The following is a 27,028-nucleotide window of genomic DNA, read 5'->3' as shown; positions in this document are numbered from 1 at the left end:
TGATACCAGCTGGCATAGTAATGAGCCTGTTTCTACAAAAACTAGGTCATCCCTTGCAGTCTGTTTTGCCAGTTCCAAATCAAGTGCTTCGTGATTTGTGTATTCACAGATATTATGTATATATCATTACTCACTGTAGCTGCTTTTGATAATATTGTTTCTTTGATCTTAACACCCTGCATGAAAGTTGCATAGCAGGACATTTTTACAAACAACCCACATTTAAGCTGCCTGGACGTGAACCAGATCCAGATTCACACGTTGAGGATACGAGAGGGAGCCTGGAAAACCGCAGAAGGGTTGCGGGAAAACTTGGTCTTCGCTTCCGGAATCTAAAAGGGGACATAATATGCATTAGCACCACTTCTGGGTAAAGTAATCATGTTGGTTCTTGGCCCAAATGTGTCTGGTCTCCTCTCCACTGTAAAATAAAACACGTTGGAGGACTGTGTCATACAATAGTCCCCTGACACAGGTTGGTCTGGAACTGTAGATGAGACTGAACCATTTTTATAGCACAGTTCCAGATCACTGTAAAAAATTGGTTCAATCAGATCCACATTGCAAGACCGGAACAGTTTGGATGGGCTGCTTCGTTGTAACTGCGTCCTTCAACACAGTTAAAGGTTATGGTGCAGGTAGGACTTGAGGCTCTGTCTACAATAGCAAGACAAGCATGTTTGAGTGATTCTTGCTGGCAGGTTGCTAATGGCTTCCTAGCCAATGTGCACAGAGTGAACTACTGACTCTTTCACAAATCTTCGCTAACATTTGTTTCACACAAACATAAAGGCAAATACATAAAGGCCTAGTGATTGGTTAAAGTCAGAGACTGGAGAAGAGGTCTGCATGGTGCAAAGTCGGAACCGCTTGGAGGACACCAACAAGAGACCTCTCTTCAAAAATGTCTGAGCTCAGTGCTTTATGAAATAGCAAGTGTACTGCAGTCTGGGCACACACATGCAGCATTCAGGAAGAAAAGTTAACTATTCTGAATATTCTCCATGCTTGGTTGTGATACCTTACCTCTGGTAACATTGTATGCTCTTCAAATAGGGACTGTGAGAGAGATGGCAGAGATGACTCCAGAGCAAAATTCCTATTGACTTCAATGGAGCCAGGATTTCACCCTAAGTGTAGTATCACTGTGGTGAACAGATGGTAACTACTGATGCAGGATAGCTGAAGAGCCTGTCTCTTAACATAATAAGAGACTAACTGAATTTAAATGGAATTGTCTTTACTTGTGTCTCCTGCCCAGGATTCAGAAGGTAGCTGGCCTCAAACATAACTATGTAAGTTTTGTTTGGTCTTAATTACTCTAACAGTGCTGCTGGAGGAGTGAGGAAGAGGAGCAAGGAAGAGGAGCATAAGAACAGGACATGGGAAAAAAGGAAATTAGCTATTGATCTGTTTTTTTCGCATTCCTCTGAGGATGAGTCTTAAATGCTGGTGAAGAGAATAATATCACAAACAAAGCCACTGTGGAGATCAAAGCTGGAAAACCCAAGCTAAATCCTACGTACAGGTTATTGTAAAACCATTTGTGGAACTCATTGCTAGGGGATATTGTGAAGGTCAAAAGTATAACTGGGGTCAAAAAGGAGCTAGACAAGTTCATGGAGGATAGGTCGATCAATGATTTAGTTGGGGTTGGTCCTGCTTTGAACAGGGGGTTGGACTAGATGACCTTCTGAGATCTCTTCCAACCCTAATCTGCTATGATTGTATGACTGTTAGCCAAGATGGTCAGGGACGCAACCCTATTCTCTGGGTGTCCCTAAGCATCTGACTGCCAGAAGCTGGGACTGGATGATGGGATGAATCACTTGATAATTGCCCTGTTCTGTTCATTCTTTCTGAAGCATCTGGTACCAGCCACTGGACTAGATGTACCCATTGGTCTGACCCAGTATGGCTATTCTTATGTTAACTGAATCACACATGTGTAGCAAAGCCAGGGCTTGGGCAAAAGGAGAAGCCTGAATAGTTTTTAAAGGTCTTCTATGGCTGAGTAAACACAAGTGACTTCAAAATGTATCTTCACTCTGTATGATCTAGCTGTTTCCAAGCATCATCTTCATGCCAAGCTATTGCTTTCCTCACAATAATGCTGTTTGCTTTGCTGGGTATGACAGAAAAGCCTCTGTGCTCTGCTGTTCTGGGAGACAGGGCCATTACTGGCTCAGTCTGGAGAGCTTCAATATTTTGTGTCCTTGGTGGTTTCTCTCTATGCATATGCGTTTCAGATTTTATCTTTTCCTCCGATCAATAACTGAAGTTATTGATGCCGACTTCCCCTCTACCCGGAGGGTGCTCACCCCCCCACACCCGCACTTCTTCCCTTCCTCTAAGCCCCCACCCCATCCCACCTCGACCCCGTCCCCGCTCCACCCTCGACCCCGTCCCCGCTCCACCCTCGACCCCGTCCCCGCTCCACCCCTTTCCGACCCCATCCCTGAGCACGCCCCAGCCCCTCTCCTCCCAGTGCCTCCTGTAAACCATGGAACAGCTGATTGCAGTGGGCAGGAGGAGTTGATCAGCAGGGCTGCTGGAGGCGAGAGGTGCTGAGGAAGAGGGGAATTGGCTGCCGGTGGGTACTAAGCACCTGCTATCTTTTTCCCCGTGGTCGGCGCCTATGACTGGAGTAAGTGCTGTTTTGGGTCTGTAACTGGTCTCTCCCACGGCATCCATAGGTCACGTGGAAGCACTGGAAGTTTCTTTTTTGTTTCACTGCAACATTTTGGTCAGCTTTGTGCTCTGTTTGAGTATTAAAACCTATGCTTGCAAGCACGGAGATTCTAGCAGGTCTTTTCCCCCCTTTACAATCCTGCTGTTGCTGTCCGTCTCTTTCCTCTTTTTTCAGCAGGCCCAGAATGCTCCCGTTCAGCAACTTATGACCCTTTATCTTTGCATTCCATAAGAATGTCAACTCTTGTAATAACGTCTGATGGGGATCACACAAACTGTGGCCAAAGTTTAATATTCAAACACACTATGAGTTTTAACTCTGGTCTATGAAAGACTCAAACAAGGCAAACTATTCTGATCCTCATTTGGAGAGTTCTTTGTGGACTTCACATCCACTTGTTTTCTCTCTTCTTTAATCTCTTGGAGTCCTACTGCTGATACCACATCCCAGGCGTTGCTTCTCCGCTCCAAAAAAAGTTTGGCTGTATTGAAACACTTTGTACTTCACTGAGAACAGGACTGAAGCTGACACAACTTTATTTGACATTTTAGACTGAGATATTTTCAAGCTGCCTATGGCATTTGGATGCTCAACTTCCCATTAAATGTTTTGGGAGTTAATAAATTGTTTCAGCTTCAATCCAGTTCTCAGCAAAGCACCAGAATCAGGATATGGAATCGGCTAATTAGTGGGAACTGGAAGTCCAAATCCTCCAGGTGGCTTTGAAAAACTTAGCCTTAATATTGTGCACCATTCTCTTCTCCTCCCTTGCTATGGAAAATCAACAGTCTCTGGCGCTCAGCTGTAATGCTTTCTTCTTTGCCCCTCAATCAGCCCCTTGTGATGACAGTGCTTCCTGTGGTACCATCTGCCTGCTATTCTGACAGATTCTGTAGGCCAGGCTCCTTGTACACTAATGTCCAATTGACCTAAATTCTGCTGAAATGCCTGTTCATTCTGCAGTACCCCAGTGCAACAGACTGGCGAGTCAGTGGCATCTTTAAGTAAGTTTTTAAAGGGCTAGAGGCTGCTCTTGAATTAAATATGAAAATGAATAATACAAGCAGAACCTTGTCCCTTGTGTGGCCTTGATATTACATTCAATTTTATGCTGTTCCTACATTTGTCATTTTCAATGTGCTACAGAATTTTGTACTGCAAACATATAACTGCACTGCAGGGGTTGTCTGAGGCAGGCTGGAAGTTTAGGCCGCTGGAAAAGGGGAAGGCAGTTTGCGATTACAGGATAAGCACATTAGCTGTATGTTCGTTAAAATCATCCACAGTGAAATGGTTAAGTGTTGACATTTAAATTGCCCCCATTTGATTTCTAAATTAACATCCCCTGGAGATGAATGGGACAGTCACCACCAGGGAGACTCCACTGCAGCTATTTAATTGGGTTCACAGTTGGAAGGCTTTCTTTGCAATGATCAGGGCTACAAACGTATGTATTTATTTACTTTTAATCAAAGCTGGAGAGCAATTCTGTGGCCAGGGCTGGATTCTGCAATGTTGCACAATCCATTTCTTCACCTAGCTTCCCAAGTAACCCTTCCTCAAATGGCGGAAAGGTAGAGAGAGCCGTACAGAGATCTGCTTGTGTCCACTTTGTGTTCAAGTTGACCAGATGCCACCGTGCCAGTGGACTCGGCAGAAGAGCAGAAAGAGATGTAAGCCCTGCAGCATTGCTTCTTGGCACCCCTACCACCTCTGCCAGATTTAGATTTCTCTACATGATGTTGCTGTATGGCCAGTGTCTCAAGTTTATGGCCGATGCTGGTTGTATTCGAATGCAACAGCAATGGATCAAATATGGATCTGGGCCTCCTACAGAAATAAAACACAGAGCAGATTTTTGAAGTTTGAAATTTTTTTCCGAGCTCCTTGGCTTTTAATTCTAGTTCTAGTTGTTGGGGCTTCTCTCAGCTCAAGGCTTCGGGGAGGGGGACCTTTTTGGTGAACAGGAAAAAAGTAACTTCATCTTCTGCCATCTGTGAGATGAGAGGGACTCCAGCCTTAAAGTGCATCGTTTTAATGAGTCTACATCACTGGTCCTTCCCATTTTGCTGCACCACAGAAACCAGGAGAAACCTTCCTATACCCCTCGGAGCAAATGGGAGAGAGGGAGGTTGACAGAGTGGGTTTGCCTTGCAACAGTGTTGAGGCTGTCTTGCCTGTTAGACCCTGTCCATCTACTGTTCAAGGTCGATGGTGCAGCTTGTGGCCAGCTTTGGGGTTGGGCTCTAAGTACTGTAGCATTGCAGAAGGCTGCAGAGTGGGGTATTGCTCACATGTAATCTGTTCTCAGTTGGCGGGATGCTGTTTGCTTTACACATTTAAGGAGAGACTTAGGGAAACTCCTGAACAGAGAGAATGTTTGCTTGTAGGTTTTTCAGCATCCCTTGGAATTGCTTTGTAGGCAAGGAAGTGTAAGCTTGTTATATAGTGTAGTACAGTGTCTTATAAAGAGGATGAAAAAGCTCAGGGAATCCTAACATTTCTAGGATCCCAGCTTCTCTGTATCTCACTCCCTGCTTAGAACAGGTATCTTGATATTACTGGAGACTGAAGTCTCTTTCTCTGTCATAGATGCTCAGTTCTATTTTTTATTTATTTATTTTTTTGGTGGTGGCCCCAGTGTCCACAGTCACTCTCATGCATACCTACAAACATAGGTTTGTGCACACAATGCAGTATTAATGTTAGGGTTGAGATTTTAAATGCACAGATCAGGAAATTCAAAGTTAGATGTGCTTCACAGCAAACCCTAACATCAACAGATAACATCGACGTTAGCATAATTTGACTACACTGCACATGTACAGATGGTATTAAATTGATTGTATACAGTAACACAGTACTACTGACCAAGAAGATGTCTGAGTCAAGATTACTGTGGGAACCATAATTTTGAACTTCCTGACTCCTGTGTAGTTTAAAATCTTGTCCTTAGCATTGAATTAACAGTTATGAAGACTCTCCGCCAGGTCTCTCCGAAAACAAGAGGTGACTACTGTGCAAGGAGGGAAGAGCATTTGCTCAAGTCATGGCTTGGTTTCTAACCACAATACATTGGTAATATGTAAGGGGTATGGAATTTTCTTTGGGTTCTCTTCAAAAGGCCTCCAGGGTTTGTAAAAAAGTATAATTACCTTAAAATCTGCCCTGTAGCTAGTCTCTTGCACAAAATGATCTTCTGGAATAATGAAGCCTTGCTTTGTCTTTATGGGCTTCGACGGTTTGGCTCCGGTCCATGGACGATACTCCTGCCTGAAACAAGTTGGTAAAAACAGAAGGACCCAGAATACAGAATTAGTGCAGTGTACAGACAGCAGGCACCTCTGCTCAATGTGAGAGCAAATAAATACAAAAGGCAAGTTTGGGAACTGCTTACTTATAATTAGGGTGACCAGACGTCCCAATATTAGGGGCTTGTCTTATATAAGACTCCCCTCTGTCCTGATTTTTCACATTTGTTGTCTGGTCACCCTACTTATAATTTCCAACACAGTTAAATCAAACCAGTCTGCTAAGTCCACTTTTACTCCAACACCTAATAAAAGTAGACTCCCGAGCCAGCTCTGCATGCTGTATTCCTTAAAAAGCTGATGCTCAATGAAGGGTATAGAACAGCCTAGATGGACTAGGTCTAACTGCACTAGTTTCATCCTATACCTACTTGCTGGAGCTTTCATTCTCCCTTTTAGAGCCGCTTGCTGATTTCCTCCTGGAAAAAGTTGTTTTTCCTGCCTCGAGCATCTTGATTCTACACCTCAGCCCCATAGCGTTTCACTTGCTTTCAATGAATGATTTTCTTAATGTTTCTTTATCTGGTTTTACCCCTCTTGGATGCAGTCACATCTGCCAGTGTGCAGTGTTCTCCCTATTCATGTGTCAAAGCTGCACCTCCTCTTTGCCTCATTATGGATTATCTGATGTTTCAGCCGTTATTTTCATGTGGCTAAGAGGTTGGAAAGCTTGGCTCATTAAGACTGAAGGAGAGGAAGGAAAAGGTTGTGTGAGCATGGAGTATGGCTGTGTTTGATAAGATGGGTGCAGCGGCTGCCATACCTTGCTTGCAGTGTTCAACCGGGTTCAAAAGTGGCTATTACAGTGTCTGGCTTATCCAGTAATTGGCCCTCCACCATGGTCCTCTGCACCTTTGTCACAGGGTTAACTAGTGCTCTCAATTAGGCCATTCTGGAGGCTTCAGAAGTAGCCAAATGTGTCTGCTTGTTTGGAATAGGATTAAGGGAGTCTGCTGTGTGTCTTCTGCTGTAATAATGGGAGATAACTGGCCAGCCCCAATTGTGTGTCTAAGTGTGGAAGTGGCAGATAAAGGTTTATAGGTGATTGGAACACTACATAACAATGAATGGTGATGGGAAAAGGTACAAAAACGGAGACAGACTGAATTAGCCCAAACGAAAAGGGCTACCGATATAACTCATGGACTATGCTGAGATTGTGCCTGGTAAACAAAGGAGTGGGAAACTGGAGATCAGTGGACCAAAAATTGGTGGGTCAGAAATTAAGCCTGATTAGTCCATCCTCACATTATTTTATTCACCATTCTGCTCATCACCTCTGGTCTTGTGTGTCCTGTGTATCCTGATCAATACATCACCAAACTTTGGCATGGATTTTCTAATGGTTTTTGCCATGATATTAAGCAGGCCAAGGTGTCTGTACTCAAAACTCTGAGCCTTGCTGAACTATTTAAAGTTGTACAATGACACGGTCATGGGATCTCTGGGCCCATTTATTCTATCAAAATCAATTCAACAGTCTTAAGCAAAAATTATGCTAACTGCTACTGCAGCAAAGGCTACAGTTCAGAGTCTTAAGCCGTGTCTGGACTTGGAGAATAGATTGTTTTTTACCAGGGTTTGATCACAACCAACCAACTCTTTTTTTTCAACATGACTGCCCTGTTGATATTAGTTGGGAAGTGCTGTTTAAAATACTATGCATTGCTAAAGCTTTGTCTAGACTGGGATTTAAAGGTGTGTTTTTAAAATGTGTAGACTTATCTTGCTCAGCTAAGCATGTGATTAAAATATACACTGCCTGGTCTACACTAGACTTTTAAATCTAGATACAGCCTTAAAACACTACATGTTTTCCTAGTCTCAGCATGCTATAAAGCTTTAGGGTCCAGGGTACTTCAGTGCTTTGCTATCCTATGTTTCACTGCTTGGCGGATATTCAGATGAGGTGACTGCAATGAGTTCTTAAGTCTGTTCAGGACCAGTGATGGGTCTCGTTCGATAGAGGATCCTGAGGTATACAACTCCGTTCCAGGGAAGGCATACCTAGGTCTGTGGAATACAGGCTTAAGAAATCTCTGTTTCCAAACCCATGCTTGAGTGTCCACACTGTCTTGTAAACTTAAGCTTCCAATTGCTGGACCCATGTCTCACAGCCATGCTAATGCATCCATGCTACACTACCCAGACCTTCTGACTTGGGTCAGGCTTGAGCTGCCTACAGACTGCAAAGTGACAGGTCTTGGACCCAAGTCACAGTGGGACTCAAGCTCTGACCAACCCTCCTAGTAAGGTCCTAGGACCTGGGTCCTAAGTGCATGCTGACCTGAGTCAGACTGATGTAGTGACACTAAAGGAGGTTTTGGAATTAACTGAGAAACTTAACAGTAACAAGTCACTGGGACCAGATGGCATTCACCCAAGAGTTCTGAAAGAACTCAAATGTGAAATGGTGCAACTATTAACTATGGTTTGTAACCTGTCCTTTAAATCAGCTACTGTACCCAATGATTGGAAGATAGCTAACGTAACGCCAATATTTAAGAAGGGCTCTAGAGGTGATCCTGGCAATTACAGACCGGTAAGTCTAATGTCAGTACCTGGCAAATTAGTCGAAACAATAGTAAAGAATAAAATTATCAGACACGTAGAAGAACATAAATTGTTGTGCAAAAGTCAACATGATTTCTGTAAAGGGAGATCATGTTTTACTAATCTATTAGAGTTCTTTGACGGAGTCAACAAACATGTGGACAAGGGGGATCCAGTGGACACAGTGTACTTAGATTTCCAGAAAGCCTTTGATAAGGTCCCTCACCAAAGGCTCTTACATAAATTAAGTTGTCATGGGATAAGAGGGAAGATCCTGTCATGGATTGAGAACTGCTTAAAAGACTGGGAACAAAGGATAGGAATAAATGGTAAATTTTCAGAATGGAGAGGGGTAACTAGTGGTGTTCTCCAAGGGTCAGTCCTAGCACCAGTCCTTTTCAACTTATTCATAAATGATCTGGAGAAAGGGGTAAACAGCGAGGTGGCAAAGTTTGCAGACGATACTAAACTGTTCAAGATAGTTAAGACCAAAGCAGACTGTGAAGAACTTGAAAAAGATCTCACAAAACTAAGTGACTGGGCAACAATTTAGTGTAGATAAATGTAAAGTAATGCACATTGGAAAAAATAACCCCAACTATACATACAGTATGATGGGAGCTAATTTAGCTACAATTAATCAGAAGAAAGATCTTGGAGTCATCGTGGATAGTTATCTGAAGACGTCCACGCAGTGTGCAGCGGCAGTCAAAAAAAACAAACGGGATGTTAGGAATCATTAAAAAAGGGTTAGAGAATAAGATGGAGAATATCTTATTGACCTTATATAAATCCATGGTATGCCCACATCTTGAATACTGCGTACAGATGTGGTCCCCTCATCTCAAAAAAGATATACTGGCATTAGAAAAGGTTCAGAAAAGGGCAACTAAAATGATTAGGGGTTTGGAACGGGGCCCCTATGAGAAGAGATTAAAGAGGCTAGGACTTTTCAGCTTGGAAAAGAGGAGGCTATGATAGAGGTATATAAAATCATGAGTGGTGTGGAGAAAGTGAATAAGGAAAAGTTATTTACTTGTTCCCATAATATAAGAACTAGATCTCATCTAACCTGATGCAAAAAATAAGTTACAAAGGTACTACACCTGATCAACCAAAGCCCCCTGCTAATTGGTGTCTTTTTACATCCACATTTGCCTATTTTAAAAAATGTATTTCTTCTTCCTGTTCCTCTGGGGAAAACCCATAAGTACAACCACAGAAATGTGAGATGTTGCCATTTTCATAATGTAATAATACTGTAATGATAAATAATAATTAATAAATATTGTGTAATAAGCATGTCATAAAAACAAATTTTATATTTCCAAGATCACTCCTTTTATAATTTATACTCAGGTAAAGGAGAAAATCCCTGGAAATATTAATTTTTAGGAGGGGGTTCGTGAGACTTGACATTTTAGTGAAAGGGGTTCACAGGTTGTTAAGGTTTGGGAACCACTGCGCTACAGTATATAAAAATTAAAAATACTTAAAAATAAACATGGATATTATCCATCAACACTATAAAAAATAAAACTCAAATTCTGCCAACCCTATTCTTGTCTCATTGGTACATCTAATTATCTGGGCTATCATGTGGTAGAACTACCTGATCTAGCATGAATGATTGCAAATCCAGACCAGAGTTTCCTCAAGCAAAGTTTGATTGACACACTCAAGAGAGCAGATATCTACTGCCTAAGCCACTGCAATGTGACAGTTGACATACACTCTCTGCACCCTTTAGTCTGTTAGGTTTTTTTCCCTCTAAGTTAAACTGAAAACACTGACATGCTGGTAGGTGATCTCTTGTGATCCGTAAGGATATTAACAGTCATGTTCATTACAGTAGTGCCTGGGACCCATCTCAGGTCCCAACCCTAATGTGCTAGGCACTGCACCATCACAGACTTGCAGACAGTCCCTACTTCAAGAGTTAACAGTCAAAATAGACACACCACACAAAGGGTAGGGGAATGGGCAATGGTGAGCTGGAGCCGGTTCGCACAACTGGTTGTTAAAATTAGAAGCCGGTTTAGAACCGGTTGTTAAGGGTTGGGCAAACTCCGGCCTGCCTGAGCTCCCGGCTGGGGAGGCTCCCCTTGAGAATCCCTTTTTACTCACCCGGCAGCACTCCAGGTCTTTGGCAGCACTTCAGTGGCGGGTCCCTCCGAAGACCCGGAGCGAGTGAACGACCTGCTGCTGAAGTGCCGCCGAAGACCCAGAGCAACTGAAGGAACTGGTTCTTCAGATTTTGGCAGTTCATCACTGGGAATGGATATAATATACAGTGCATGCTCAGCACCCAGGAAGCAGCCTGCCTCCTCGATGACTAGAATTAGAGCTGGTTGGAAAAAAGGGAGGACATTTTGCAAACACTTTTTGAAGCACCCTCCCCTTTCCTTTTTTAAATGCATTTGAAATTTTTTGACCTGCTTTAGTTAGGCTCTACAAGGAGGGTTGCCATTAAACGTTTACTTGGCCATCTGCAATTGAAAGGAGGTAGTGAGAGCAGTCCCTGTATTGTGTGTGCTCTCCAAGTTGGGCTGATTGTGCTGTCACTTCACTCTTCTGTGTTTAACCCGCCAGCGTACACCCAGAATCCCTGACAGTAGGCCATGGCAAACAAGCCATTCAAATACCCAAATAATGGTTGCACTATTTAATTTTGCTGGGTGCAGTATTCTGCACAAAGTGCAGCTCATCACCCACAGACTCTGAAATGTATTTTCCAATAAAGTGTCAACCTTTCTGGGGCTACCAGCCAGACCTGCAAAGTAAACACCTGTGACAGCCATAATGGGGGAAGCAGGGAGCAGTGTCAGAGACAGTAACTTAGGAACAGATCCTCATTTAGGTGCCCAACTTCCATTGATTTCAATGGGAATTAGGTACCTAAATACCTCTGAGGATCTGGGCCTTAGAATTGAAGCAGCTTTAACATCAGTAGTTTTACTCTCTGCTGTTTTGGAGTAAGGGTGAGGTATTCAGAGCTATATAAATAGAAATGACCAAAGCCATATTTGTAGGAATTGCTAAAAACTTACATTTTACAGGTAAATCCAATTATTTTAAATCCTTCCATCAACTCAAGAGCCAGTTTTCTAGCCCTAAATGCAACAGCCTCCCTGCTGTTCCTTGACAGCTGAATTGCTGTCAGAAAGTGAAATTAAGGGTTGTTTCACAGAGGAGTTTCAGGAGACGATCCTGGTGTTTTTCCAAATGGTTATCCAACCGGAGTTCTAGACAGCTTTATAGATCTGTCACAATTATCCCTCTCTTCATCCTTTAACGTGGGAAGGGAATCTGTAAGACTCATCTAGTACTGTCATGATGTGTTAGGACATGAGTTGCCTGTGGAGGGAAGCCCTGAATGCACTTTGAAGGGGTGAAAGGCTCTCTATGGACTGAGTCCTACATCTAGGGAGGAAACCTCAAATAGGATCCTTCTGTTCTGGGAGAGACGAACCTTGCTCTGGTGATTGAAAGGGCACTAAGATGGGCTAGTGGAGAGGGAGCTAGAGTATATAATATAGATAGAAACTGTTGTAGTTACGTAAGGCTTGGTGTGAATTCCAATTTTAAGCCTGAATAGAAATGTTTCACTGAACTGGTTAGTAGGCACAGCTTGAGTCATAGGACACTATGGTGCTAACACCTAGTAGACCTCCTATAGCCCATGTGAGAGGGGTGGTTGCTTTTGGAAAAAGGGATTTGAGTTCTTCCCCTATTACCGGTTCTTCCCGTCATGAAGTTCTGATGGGGTTGGGGGGGGTATATAGCACAGCGGTGAGTGAAATCATCTCTGCATTGGTGTTTCAATATTTGGCTTAGCTTAGGCCCTCTTACTTATCTGGTCCAAACCCTTCCATATCCAGTAGAACAGTATATGCTGTCAGACTGGCCTTATGCTGCATCTTTTCCAGTGAAAAGGCAAGAGTGGCCATTAATGCTGCTAGGAAGCAGGCTGGCTGTAGCCCACAAAAGTGGGATTATTAGTAGCTAGTTTCACTGTGTCCTGGGCAGTTTTGGAAGTCAGCTGTCACCAAGGCTAAATTGTCACCCCTCTCACCTGGCAAATCCCATTTCCCTTAACCTGGCCTGCTGGCACAAGGAGTAGCAGGACTCAGCCAGGGCATAATTCTAATAGGGATTTGGAGCTGTGTCACACTGGAAATTCAGTGCTGTGTGTTGGGAGTCAGAATGATTTGAAAACCAAGTAAGGAAGAGATGACAGTTATGAAGCCAAATGAAAACTCAATAACCCCCACACTTAGGGATTTCCTAGGATGAGAACCTGCCAACTTCTATACAAGCTGCATAGCTCATTATCCCTTCTTGTCTTTGTGAGCAGTATATTTAGTGGCCATGCAATGGAATTTTTAACACTACCTGACACAGCAAAGTCACCCTGGGAAGTGGCTGCATACCAGTGTACTTTTAGTAAACACTCTGCAAGATTTCACCATATGCTTTTGAAATAATAAACAGGCTTTATCTGTGAGATACAAAGGAAGGTTCTACCATTTGCTCAAAATGTAGGGCATCATGGAATTTCTTTATCAGGTATAATAATCCACTGAAATTCTGTATTATAAATATTACACATCTGCTTTTAGACAGTGCCAATGTCTGTATTTTAATACTCTACTGTATGTACTGCCTGAAACTGATGCTGTGAAAACTATATGAAAAGTCTATTTTTGTTTTCACTCTTTTTGGGAGCAGTGCATTTTTAATATTATTGCTGGTTAAAAACAAAGTAAATACAAAACGTTGAAATATTTTATGCATGGATTCTATTATTGTAATGTTGGGGTTGTCTCTTTTTTAACTTTGCTTTTCTTTAGCATCTGAAGCATAGATTTGACACATTACATTCCTATCACACTATTCACAGTTTACATTTGTTTTCAGTAGTATGCCAGGTACACTGTTCTTGTTTCACTGGTTTCTTGGCATGAATAATTTACCAGTGTCATTCACAAATGTCGCATTAAAATTAGCATTGCTCAACTAAAAAATAAAGAGAAAAGATCACACCAGATGGGAGAATGTGACACTCAAATAGTTACAATATGTCTGTTCTCTTCTGCATAGGATCTTACACTGCTTCATCGATGTAATATCTGAACACCTTCCAGTAGAGCATTAAGTGACATGATTAACACCTGTAACCTGTGGTTCATTCTCTCATCTTCTCCCCAGAGGAAGAATTGTGTAGGCGTTTGTTTTTTAAATGTATACACTGGTCTGTGTTTATATAGCAACAGCAGGTTAAAGAAGTGCGCCTTGCACTTGGAGTGGAAGATGGCGAGGTCTGTGATGGTCCTTCGTTTCTGGTGAGGGAAGTTCATTCCACAGTTTCAGACTGGTCCCCAAGAGAGCTCTGTCTTCTGCTCAGATGAATTTTGCCCTTATGGTCAAAATAGGAAATTCCATTGTGCCTGAGCAGCACAGGTGCAACCATGGTCTTCACCCTGGAGCTCAGGCAGTCTTTTTGATATGCTGGCTTCAGGCCATTGAGCATCTTGAAGATAAGGACCGAGATCTTCCGCTCTGTGGGAAGCCAGTATAGAGAGCAGAGGATGGGACTGATGTGCTGGCAGTAGGCTGTGTTGCTTAGGAGACGTGCTGCAACATTCTGTACTAGTTAGCATTTCCTAAAGGCTGATGGTTTCACTCCAGATACACTGCATTGCTACAGTACAGACAGGAGGTGGACAAAGGCATGTATAACTGAGGTCAGGTTGTTGTCTGTCAGGACTGGACGCAGTCTCCTAGCCCATTGGTGATGACAGAAAGTGTTACTCCTTGATGTTGCTGGAATCCAGGAGCACTCCTAAACTATGGACTTGTTAACATGGCCTCCTATCAAGGCTAATTCAAATACATGTAAAATTCTAAGGGACTTGCCAAAATCTCTATTAATTACATACACAAAACCTATGTTAAAAGAACATTATTAAGATTGCAAAGTTGAACACTCAAAAGTTTGAGTGGGATTGTATGACAAAGTTGCTTGTGGGGGTGGGGCTCAGCAGCCTAGGGCTCATTTCTGGTTTGTCTTATGTTCCTAAAAGCTCATGCTTCAGGGTTTTAGCTGGCCGTTTGCCCAAGTCAGAAAGGGATGTCCCTCCCACCACACGCTATATATCCAGGAAGTGGTTTTTAAACTTCCTCTGAAGCATCAGGCTGGAGATGGGACACTGGGCGGAGAGAGCCAGTACTCTGAAGTGGTATCAAGCATTCGCTCTCTCAGGTGTTTGGCTGGCTCTTGCTCACATAGTCAGGGTCTAACTGATCGTCCTGTGTGGGCTTGACCAGGAATATTTCCCTAGGTCAGATTGGCAGTGACCTTAGGGGTTTTTTTGCCCCCTTCTGCAGCATGGAGTGCAGGTCATTTGCCAGGATTATCTAGCTATAGCTCACTTAATCACTTCCCTGCCTTTGTGGGGGGCTCAGGCACTGATGCACCTCGGTCCCTCCTGTTCTCTCCCTAGGGCACATAATAGTCTAGTCTCCTGTGGGCCGTAACACTTCAGTCTAATTTTGGCTGTTGGGTTTAATGTGCAGCTGCTGGGTGTGGGTTGCCTGTGATATACAGGAGGTCGGGTAGTCAACAGGCGGACCGTGGGCCAAATCTGCACCGCCAGGTGCTTTTGAATGGACCCCAAAATCTTTTTACTTATTATTGTTTTTTATTATTTTTCTCTGGAGTCTGGACCTTGACTGTACCTTGACCAAGAAATATGGACCTTGACAAAAAATAATTGACTACCCCTGGACTAGATAAGTAGGTGGTCCCTTCTGGCATTAAATTCTGACAGGAAATGCCAGAATTAAGGTTGCATGTGCAACCCCTTGTGTGTACACATTATGATACAGTCTTTAATTACATAAATCCCAGGACCCAGCCTCATTCAGTGCACAAGATGGATGCTCACTTAATGGTGCTCACTTAATGAACAGCTATTCAGTATTTTGTTTTTGCCTCATTGTTCAGTGTGTGGCACCAGGCCACATTTTAAAAACACCCCTGTGAGGTGAGGGGTGATTATCCCCATTTTACAGATGGTGAACTGAGGCACAGAGAGATTAAAAGTGTCCACGAATTTTGAGTGCCCAATCTGTCACATCTAGGATGTGATTTTTCAGAGTATTATATAGCCCTTCATATGTTCAAAGCAGAGCTCCGTTATTTCAGTTGCATCTCTGAGTGCTCAGAACTTCCACAAATCAGTCCTCAGGGTCTCAAGTCAGGCATCCAGAAAATGAGGAACACACAATTAGTGACCACTTATGAAAAGTTTGGTTTAAGTGACTTGCCCAACATCACACAGAAATTCTGTGGCAGAAGCAGGGAAAGAATTCAGTTCTCCATGGCATCATCATTCAACTGCCTAAGCCACGAGACCCTCTTTTCTCTTTCTGAAATCCCGTCTCACTCAGTGTATACCTTCCAACTGTTGCAACAAATGTGGCAGGGGTCCTACAGACAACTGTCCACTTCACTACACAACCCTGATGCATCCCCAAAACAGGTCCTTCCGGTGCACTGAAAGAGGCAGGGATCCTATGAACAAAACAGTATGTGACAATGTACTTAGTCAACTGTATCAGAATGCGTATGCACAAGCAGGGCCAAATTAAGGTTTCATGGACTACCTTAATTTTGGCATTTCCTAACTTTTGAGTGTTTGTCTTTGCAGCCTTAGTAATGTTGTTTTAACACGGGGGTTTTGTGTAATTTGCTAGGTTTTTAAAAAGGCAAACTGAAAAACAAATTCCATCATGTGGCAACATATTGATGATACTCAGTTCATCAGCAGGCTTGGAACCTTCATATCAACCGCACTTACCTCTGCTTCTGGGGCTAATAGAATAACTGATAGCAATAGTAGGTTATCTTCTATGTGGACCAGCATTAGAGGGGGTCAGACACTTTGCCACTGGGTTTCACAGATGTTGGCTTGGGTTCCTTTCCCAGGCAATGCCTGGGGATGGGAATGTGCTCTAGTAGGCACAGATTCTTCTGCCCATTCTCCCTAAGCTTCACCCCATCTCCTCCAATCTACCCCAGTCCTGTCTCTACCCCACCACGGGCTCCTTATCCCAGTCCCTTTCTCCTCACCTAGCCAGTCCCAGGCTCCTTGTTCAGTAAGTTACAGTCTCAACCCTCCAGACTCCCCATCCTAGTCACTCTCAAGCTCCCCCCATCTCGTGCTCCCAATCTTGTTGCCTAGCTGTTCCCAGGTCCCTGCAGCCCAACTCCTGTCTCATCCCCAGTCTCTTTACCAAGCCAATCCCAGTTCCTTCCTCTGCTCCCTGATCTCTCTCTCTCTTTCTCTCGCTTGCTTACAATCACCTGTCCACATCCACATTCCCCATCTCCGTTCATTCCCGAGGCTCTCAACCAATCTCAGTGTTGACATTTCTCTCAGCACCTTATCCCAGTTTCTTTGTCCAGATAATCCCAGATCTTCCCCTACATCCCAGTTCCTTGTCAGATCTGATTCCTAGCCCTTCTGCCCCACTGGTTCTCAGTCTTCTTGCGCTGCCAGTCCCAGTCTTCCCCTCCCCTGCTCCCAGATCTAGTCTGCTCAACCAGCCTGTCGGACTTAGCCGCCTGACTCCCAGTCCCAGTCTCCACCCCACCCGCCGTGCCAGCCTCCAATCCCAGTCTCTGCTCCCAGGCTCCTTGTCCTAATCTACTCCCCCAGTCCACCTTGCAACTACCTAGCTTTAGCTTCTCTCCTCTCTGCATGTAACTCTGACAGCTTCCTCCTCCACACTGCTATGATGTCAGCTGGGGGTTAATGACAGCATGGGGGATCAAGCTCCCTGCTCTCACTTCCAATTCCCAGTCCCACCCCAGCCTGGAGCAAACAGGAGCAACTATTGCAGTGAAAGTCTGTCTTTGCCCCTCCAGCCCTAGGCTGGAGCATGCTCAGTTACTCTATGGGGATAGTCTATGTGCAGTCTGATCACACCTAGGAGCTGTGAGAGGCTGAAGCATGTTCAGTGAGGACAGAATCTTCAGAGATTTCAGCTGCTAAACTCTAGCAATTCTCTTCTAAGCATGTGTGAACTTCAGTTTTTCAGAGGCTTACAATTTAGCCAAATGTGGGCAGATTTTCACAGGGTTGGCAAAAAGCACATCCCTGACAAAAAAAAAAAAAAAGACCATCTCCCTGCCTAATTTCAAGTCCCTGTTCCAAAGCATTGGGGCATTAGCACTTTCCAAAGAAAAGGTTGCCAGAATGTTTGTAACATTGAAAAAACAATGTGTTTTCCCCTAGCCTCATTCTCAGAAATGGTGGAACCAGTTTGGCTAACACGTTCAAAAAAAAGAAAAAGAAAAAAAAATCACAGAGGCAGAAACCCAGCATGGAAAATTTCAGCCCAAATGGTTAAACTCTGGCAAAGTGAAAACAGTGTCTTATAATGGGAGGTATCAGACAACCTTAATAATAGGCGGTGGTAGCAAACCCACCTATAATATGCTGGAATTCTGGATAGCATCTTAAACGCTGCCCTCTTCTGGATAGAATGCCAGTCCAGCTCCTGTAAGAAATATAATGGTGCCTTCTTGTAGCATAGTGTTGCAATCTTCAAAGAAATCTAACCCTAAGGAAGGGAGGTTGGCTAGAGAGAAAGGAGGAGCGATATAGGAGGTGGGGAGAAGGAGAGGTGAAGGGAGAGAAGGAAAAGGAATAGCAGAGAAAGACGATAGTGGGGGGAGCAGAAAAGTGGATGGTAACAGAGGAAGGATGGTCCAGTGATTGGGGCACTAGCCTAGCACTCAGGAGACCTGAGTTCAAGTTCCTGTGCAGTCACAGACATCCTTTGTGACCTTGGTTGTGTCACTTAGCCTCTCTGTGTCTCGGTTCCCATCTGTAAAATGGGGATAATAGCACTTCCCTATCTATTCCATATAGGTTCTTATACTGCACTCATAGCTGTACTATCTGAGCATTTTCACAGGGGTATTGTGAGCCAGTCAGATACTATGGTAGTTGGAGCCATGTAAGTAAGTTATCTAGATAGCTAGAAGAGGAGAAGCAGCAGAGAAAGGGAAGGATTACCTTTATCAAAACAGCATCATCCCATAGGTTACCAGGTAGTTTCCTTGAAATCACTGTTGGATGCACAAAGAAGGTGTGGTTCAGCATGTGAATTTAGCTGCTGGGAAGCTACATTACCTTTCTCAGTGGATTATGTGGAAGGACTCTGTAGATAGGTGACCCTGGCCGTTTGGTTTCTGTAATGGTTCTTTTATCCCCCTTGGCTAATCCAGCCCATAGTTTTGGGCGTAGAGTGGGGAGAAGGGATCTGTTTCTCCCAACAGCATGCAACAGGATCCAGTTCTCCAACCTTTCCACGCTGCAGACCATTTCATAACAGAAAGAGCCTCTTGTGGCCATCTGCCCTCCCACCACCTTGCTGTGATCTGAAATCCTGTGCACCTAGACTGCTGGGAAGGTTTTCCAGATCACAGTCTGAGAACCTTTGCAACAGAGCACCTGAAAGCTTGCATCTTTAATAGCACGAAAGTGAGGGCTTCAGTATTAATGGCCCCATCCAGCAGAGGACTTAAGCAAGTAAAGGTAACTTTAAACATTCATTATAATGGGACTATTCATACGCTTACGTGTCTTGCTGGATCAGGCTGAAATCCACACCACCACCACCACCCCCGCTACATTAATGCTGCCTCTCAGGTATCTGTCTTGATCATGTGGTGTGTGTTTTTCCACTTAAAAGAAAATGTTCTATTTAACATGAAACAGCCCCCATAATTCACCTTGTTTAGACAGTACTGCAGGAGCAGTATTCAAATGCAGGGGAATAGCATAGTCAGTAAAACAATATACTACCCTCATGCATCCATAGATACAGAGAAAACCCCTTCCTCTTCATTCTGTTCCATCCCATTTGCTGAAGAGCTTGTCACGTTGCTCTGTTCTGTGTGACCGTGCAGTGACAGAATACTCTAAATACTCCCACACAAGAAGGCAGAGGTTCAGATACCCGAGGAGCCTTTAACCCGGACATTCCTGATGTATGTGTGATTAGTGCATCAGGCTTAGCCTTTCATTACTCTACTTCTCTGCATATAATTTCTGTTTTCTCCCAAGATAAAAATTAAAAGGCAGTTCCTGCTCAGTGCTGGTCACTTTACACAGGCAACAGTACATGCTGATACTGGGATCCCACACAGCCCTGCCCTTTCATGCACAAGTCTTCTCTGTGATGCTAGTTTGTGGATAAGTACCAACTCAGGATGATGGAACATTTAGTTCCCATGATTTCTGTGGATTATTATTTGTCTTCCAGTATCACCAAGAGGTTCCATGTGCTCATTACTATACTTACATGGAGGCAATCCCTGCTCCAAAGATTTTATAATCTAAATAAATGAGATGAGGAACAGACACCGAGAGGCAAAATGACTTGCCCAAGGTCATACAGCAGGTTAACAGCAGAGCTGGGACTAGAACTCTGGTCTCCTGACTCCTAGTCCAGCAGCTTATAAACTGGCGCACATGGCCCCCCCAAACTAGAGAGTTACTTCCAAACTAAAAAGATGAGGGGAGTCCAGTACCTGACTAATGTAATGTGTACATTGGGTAGAATCCTGAAACTCCAAATCATTCCTGCTGCTAACCTCTGTCATTGCAGGACACTGTGGAGCTAAACAATAAATTCACATTGCTTTAAATGCCTGTAAAATGCAATCAAAATGCCACATTACAAAATAACTGATGTGTGAAAGACTCCACTGTGTCAAATGTGGATTTAATGCCAGTGGGGGAAGGACTTTTACCATGACAATAAGGGCCCTCTTTAAACTGGAAGTCACCTCTGTGGAAAGAGTAGACCCCCGCCTGACTTTTATCTCTGTTAAAACTAATAGGATGTGGTAGCCACAAAGATCTTTTCAAAATTGGAACATCTCCCACTCCTGCCTTTTTATATGAGGTTTATATTGATCTGGCTTGAAATACATGCTGGAAGTTCAATTTGATTTTGAGTTCATCTGGGACCTAATGCAGCTCCAACTGAAGTCAATGGAAAGACTCCCACAGAAGTCAGTCTGAGTTGGATTGGGCCTTTCCATTGATCATTGTTTCCATTGGTTGATTTGTTCTGCAAAATGGTAGGTCAGGATGACTTGCTTCATACTGTAAGGGAAAGAATACAGCCTGTGTTGGTATGGTGCTGAATTTCCTTCTGTACTCAGTAAGAGTCTGCTGTTAAAAATGTTGGGAGAGACATGGAAGCAGAATTTGCCGAGTGAAGTTCCTCAGGAGATAAAATAGTAGCATCAGCCTGGTGCACACAAACATACTATAGAATATTTCATCTTTACTGAAGGTTTATTGTCATGTATTTGAAAAAATGTATGAAAACTAATTTACAGTGAAAATTCCACAAGTCCCATTGAAATGTGAAGCCAAAGTTTCAGAATCTTCAAAAATAACTAAAATTTCAAAATTTACACTAATAAACCAGCCAGAAAATGCAGGGCACACTGAGTACAGGGAATAAGACAAGCTGAATCTGAACTCTTCTATATTATCTGTTCAAATCAACTTTTCTTTCCTGGGGAGGGCTTCTCTCTCAATACTGAGCAGGCCCAGCCAGCTGCCTCCAGCTTCTGAGAGCTGCCAGTCACTCTAATGGAAATATGGTTGCTGGCTACTGACTTTGTCTTGTTCACTTTACAGAGCTATCTGTGCTCGCCTTGTGAAGCCTGTTTCAGTTTGACCTGGTTTGGTACAGAGCTGAGCTACAGCATCTATGATGGGGATGATTCTAAACAGTGTTCACTGTGGGATGGGGGGGAGAAGAGGAGAAAGAAGAAACCTATGGAAAGGGACCCTATTCTCTGAGTGGAGGAGAAGTGGGAGTATTCCTGTCTGAGATCCCCAGCCCCTAAAGGAAAGAGAAGAATTCTGCTCAGAGATCCCCATCTTCAAAGCTGGGGAGGAGAGAGAGGCCCTGGCCAGCAACTCATCCTTCAGATATGAGATGAGACAAACCCCACCCTGAGCCTGGGAAGAAAGTCCTGTTCTACCCATTCCCCTGGGCAAGCAGGAAAGAGAATCCCCTCCTTGTGAGGTCTCAGTGGCTCTCCTTTGATCCCTCCCACACAGGCCTGTACTCTCCCCTGGCTCGTCCAATCCTTGGCTCTTCCCATCATTTCCTCTCTTCTATGGGTGGCCTAGTGATCCTCAGTTCCCCCTCACTCCCATTGTCTATGTTTGGGCAGAAAGTACTCACCTTTTCTGAACTCTTTGGGGGAAGATAAGGTCCAGTGCCATCTAATCCACAAGTTCAGTCTTCATCAAGTGACCAGGTCACCAATCTGCTTCCCCATTCAGCAGAAACAAGGAATTTGTTCTGACTCAGCCCACTGTCGCTACGGCAGAGCCATTCATACTTCACCACGATTTGAGGACTTCAATAGCTCAGACATAGGTGAAAGGTTTTTTGCAGGAGTGTTTGGGTGAAATTCTGTGGCCTGCGTTGTGCAGGAGGTCAGACTAGATGATCATAATGGTCCCTTCTGACCTTAGTATCTGTGAATCTATGAAATACTAGTGTCGTCGGCTTCCTGTAGCCTCGAGGAAACCTGGGCTGAACTGCTAGGCAGGCTTCCCTGAGCATAACCTACAAAAGGCAATGAAGTAAGAGCAGCCAGCAGGAGGGTGGATCCACTATAGCAGGATGGAGGAGCAGGTGAGGGATGTGTGTCTGCTGCCATGAAAACTAACCCTATGATCTAGCCTGACTGTATCGTCCACCCTAAAAGAAGAAAATGCAGGAGACCACCTGACCATCTTGGAGGTCATGAGTAGGGAATGAGGCTTGCCAGCCATGCCCTGAAGACAATAGAGGGGAAGGGGTTAAAAGGCCACCAAGGTGCCTTCAAAAGACTATAAAAAGTATGTGGTGGAGGAGGCTGGAGAGTCATGGTGGTGAAAACAACCTAGCATTAGGGGATGGGCAGTACTGCAGAGGGGTTCCTCTATTCCAGGGTTGGCTAAACTGAGGCTCGCGAGCCATGTGCGGCTCTTATACAGTTAACGTGAGGCTTGCAAGCCCTCCCCCTGCTGCCCCATTCTCCACCTACCAGACTGGGAGGGGGCTGCTCAGGACCTCTGCCTTGCAGTGGGGTGGTGGGGTAGGAGCTTCTGTCCAGTGGGGAAGGGGGTCTTGGGGTTTCATCTCTGCGCGGTGCACATGCTGGGGCTCAGGGCTTCAACAGGAGTGGGGCTGAAGCCCCTAACCCAAGCTCCCGGCAGGTGTGCACTGCCCCAGTCAGAGTATAACAACCAGACTAGAACACTAGTCATTAACCCATCCAAGCTAACAAAGCCCAATTCTGTGAGCTTTAAAAACCAGACATTCACAAACTCGTAAACTTTCTGCTGTCAAGCAACCATTCACTCTCTCTCTTACTGTCATTTACTGTGACTCCTATAATTTATCTTTGAAAGCACGTAGCTATCTTTAATTTTATCTGAATGTCTTATACCTAGTAACTTTAAAATGTGATAAATTGTTGCTCAATGACAATTGGAGAAGATAGGGACAATTATTTTAGCAAGATGGAGGCTGAGCAGTGTTTGCCCTGAGTATAATGGTAAACTAATGTGCTGGCTAGTGCATGGGTAGGTTCAGTGATGAGCTGCCAAAATCTTAACAACCGGTTCCTTCCTCACCCCACGAGGGGGTTGTGGCCAACCCCCGCCCCCCGGGGACTCCTGCCTCATCTAACCCCCTGCGTTCCTTGACGACACCCCCCGCCCCCGGAACCCTGCCCCATCCACCCCTGTCCCCTGACTGCCCCCAGAACTGGGCAGGAGGGTTTCGTGGGCCACCATAGTGGGTGTCAGCCCCGCCCCTAAGAGCCAGAGGGACCTGCCAGGGGGCGAGGTGGGGAGTCCTGGCGTTGCTTACCTGGGGCAGCTCCCAGGAAGCATCCGGCAGGTCCCTCCGCCCGCCTAGGGGCAGGGGCCTGTAGTTAGGGGGGAGCAGCCGCTCCTCCTCACTGATCACATCAAAAGTGGTGCCTTAGGTGCCGACTCCATGGGTGCTCTGGCGCTGGAGCACCCATGGGGAAAATTTGGTGGGTGCAGAGCACCCATCGATAGCTCTGTGCCCGGCCCCAGCTCACCTCACCTCCGCTCCGCCTCCTCCCCTGAATACGCCGTCCTGCTCTGCTTCTCCGCCCACCCCCCTCTCCCCCCCCCGCAAATCAGCTGTTCGCATGGGAAGCCTGGGAGGGCTGAGAAGCAGATGGCAGCTTCAGGCTCAGGCCCAGGGAGGCGGAGGTGAGCTGGAGCAGGGAGCAGTTCCCCTGCACCCCCTCTGCCCCCCCGGGTTACCTGCTGCGGCGCGGGCGGCCCTCCTCCCTCCACCCCACCCCAGCTCAACTCCACTCCGCCTCCGCCTCCCTGGGCCTGAGCGCGAAGCCACCGCTTGCTTCTCAGCCCTCCCAGGCTTCCCACACGAACAGCTGATTCATGGGAAGCCTGGGGAGGGGGTGGAGAAGCAGAGCAGGGCGGCACATTCAGGGGAGGAGGCGGAGGTGAGGTGAGCTGGGGCTGGGTGCGGGGCAGGGCGGGGAGCTGCCAGTGCACGCTCTGCACCCATCAAATTTTCCCCGTGGGTGCTCCCGCCCCAGAGCACCCATGGAGTCGGCACCTAAGGTGCCACTTTTGGCCAGTTGCTAAATTTAGAAGCCCTTTTAGAACCGGTTGTCCCTCTAGCGAACCGGTGCGAACCGGCTCCAGCTCACCACTGGGTAGGTCTGTTTGTACCATTTGATCTCTAGTGGATAACCCTAGAACTGCTTAAACATTTCATAGGTCCTCACACTGATGCAACTACTCCAGTAAAAGGCTGTGGCTTTGGGGCAGTGTGCTCTATCTCTGCAGCTGTCATGAACCTAGACATGGATTTCTTATAATATTGCTGGTTTGGTTTGCAGGTTGGTCTATCCCCCTTGCTCCCTGACTACCTACTTAGTCTTAAAATGTACAAGCTTTTCTGCATTTGGAGGATGTTATTTGAGGGTCCTGCACAAGAATTAAGCAGTCAGATGGAAGGATGGTGTGAAAGGTACAAACGCACTGACAACTGGAAACACAAATCTGTGATTGTAATGAGTGCTTACTATGCCCTTGGTTTTGGGGTCAGATAGAATAACCAGAAAGATATTTAAAAAACAGAAATTGAAGATGGATGAGTTTCTAATTGGTCAACCTTGCCTACGTCATTTTATACTGTTTGCTGGTCTAAGGCACTTTTTGTTCTGTTTCAAATTGCCTTTGTCTATTAACAGTTGTCATTTGCAGGGCCTTTTTCTATATTATGTGCTAGGCTTTTTGCTGTTTTTAATAAGCAAGAAAAGATACATGATCAAGGTCAACTGCTGCACAGTTGTTTTTAAAGACTTTTTTTTTATATCCACATCTATATTGTGACAGCTCTCCAGGGTATGGAGTGATAAGGTAACCAATATAAATGCACATGCTGGACTATAATCACGCCAAGGGATTCAAATATTTTTGTCTTAAAAGCATTTAATGGCATATTTACCTAATCAGTTGTAAAAGAAAGCAATATGTCTGGTGGGTAAATAACACATAATGAAAAATGCATAAATACCTGTTACCCAGTTATAATAAGATTAATTGTTCTATCAATATACCTAAAAGGCATGTTTAAAAACTGCCATATCTGTGATTAGAGGCCATGAAACAGTTCTTCAGCAGCCATTCTAGTGAACTTGGCACATTACTTAATAACTACATTATTTTTAAAGGCTCATATACCCCAGGGATAGACATGGAGGGAGAACTCCAGAGACCAGAACTCCGAAGTAGCCAGTCTCATCTCTTGTTCCAGTAAATAAATGTTTATAACAATGCAGGAAAGACAAAAGGAAAATAAAACAAAATAAATCAATAATTTAAAATCATGTAAATCTAGGTGGTTTGTGACATAATTTTAAATAATCATGAACTTTCCTGGCATTAACAGCTTAAATATCACCTTGTGTGACCTTTTAGACATATGCCAATTACATTCATGTTTCACAAATGTTTTGGGGATACATCCAGTGGTCCCCAAATTCACAGTAAATGCAGTGCCCCAGGGGTTAAACATTCCAACAGTTGTTGTCTTAATCCTAATGTAGTTCAGTGTAACCATTTTGTTGATGTGTACCTATGGGTCCTGGTTATGCTCACTGTCCTATTGTATTTTACAGTACAGCACTTATGGTATTGCAACTGTAGTTGGCATTATGAGTTCTGCAGCTGTTTATACTAGTGCTTTCTTTACTCCTGTTGTTCTTTGGCAAAATCAAATACATACAGTGACTTGACTTGCAGTTATGGCTGATAGTACTACACATACTGTACTGCCTCAGGACAGTGCACATTAGCACTGCAAAATAAATACAGGGCTGGCCAGGGGTGCTGGAACAATTTTTATAGTAGGGGTGCTGAGAGCCATTGAACCAAACTATAAACCCTGTATAGGATGGAAACCACCGCAAGCCAGGGGGTGCTGCTGCACCCCCAGCACCCTCAGTTCCAGCACTGATGGGGCCGGCATAACCTGGAAGAAGGTGATGGGAGATGACTAAAAAAAACCTGAGATTTTTCAGGGCCACATTTCCAAGAGCAACTAGAGGTTCCGGGTGCCCGATCTGAGCCACCTTGTCAGGGTCATCATCCCTTTCTGAACAGCATCTCTTAGGGGTTTCAAGCCGGGCACCCCAAATCCCGGCCAGGTTCGGAAACTCCCGCCCCCGTGTTTCCCTGCCAGCCGTTCTGCAGCCCCCTTGCCCGGGGTGGGGGGGGGGGGAGATGTATGGGGCTGGGGGGAGCCCCCGGAGCACTGGCCCCGCCCCAGTTTACCTGTAGGAGGTGGTGTTGGCAGCGCCCTGCGGGAAGCCGCCCAGCCGGCTGCTGGCCTCCGGCCGCGGGTCCCTGTCCCCGGCGGGCAGGACGTACACAGACCTGGCCGGGGCGGGGGGCCCGTCTCTCCTGCCCTCGCCGGCCCAGGGGCAGGCGTCTCGCGGCTGCAGGGGCCAGGCTCGGAAGTCCTGCCGGTACTGGGTCTCGGCGGCGAAGGGCTGGCTGCCGGGGGGCGCCGCCGAGCCCCGCTTGTGGCTCCCCCCCTTCCACGACCGCTTGACGGCCAGGCTGTCCTGCGAGGGGGGGGGCCCGGCCGGCGGCTCTCCGCCGCCTGCCCGGGGGCGGCCCTCCGCCGCCGCCGCCGCGCCCCGCCGGGGGCCGCCCCGCGCCGGGCTCGGCGCCTCCTCGGGCTCCTCGATGTCGGAGTAGCTGTGGATGGTGAGCGGCACCGAGAGGTCGGACTTGTCCAGCTGGCTCCAGAAGCGGGCCAGGCAGCACACGCGGCTGATGCAGGGCCACGCCAT

General features: G+C 45.4%; 1 protein-coding gene across 1 annotated transcript; it reads right to left on the bottom strand.

Moving 5' to 3' along the window:
- Nucleotides 1–254: 254 nt before the first annotated feature.
- MAP6D1 (MAP6 domain containing 1) lies at nucleotides 255–27,028 on the bottom strand. The gene is made up of 3 exons (XM_077825583.1): nucleotides 26,505–27,028; nucleotides 5,848–5,965; nucleotides 255–332 (listed from the first exon to the last, which is right to left on the bottom strand). Exons 1-3 carry the CDS (start codon nucleotides 27,026–27,028, stop codon nucleotides 255–257), a joined length of 720 nt encoding a protein of 239 aa, XP_077681709.1.

The sequence above is a fragment of the Eretmochelys imbricata genome, chromosome 9 (assembly GCF_965152235.1).
Source record: "Eretmochelys imbricata isolate rEreImb1 chromosome 9, rEreImb1.hap1, whole genome shotgun sequence".
Classification (NCBI taxonomy): Eukaryota; Metazoa; Chordata; order Testudines; family Cheloniidae; genus Eretmochelys; species Eretmochelys imbricata.
This window is presented reverse-complemented; position numbering and strand designations above follow the sequence as displayed.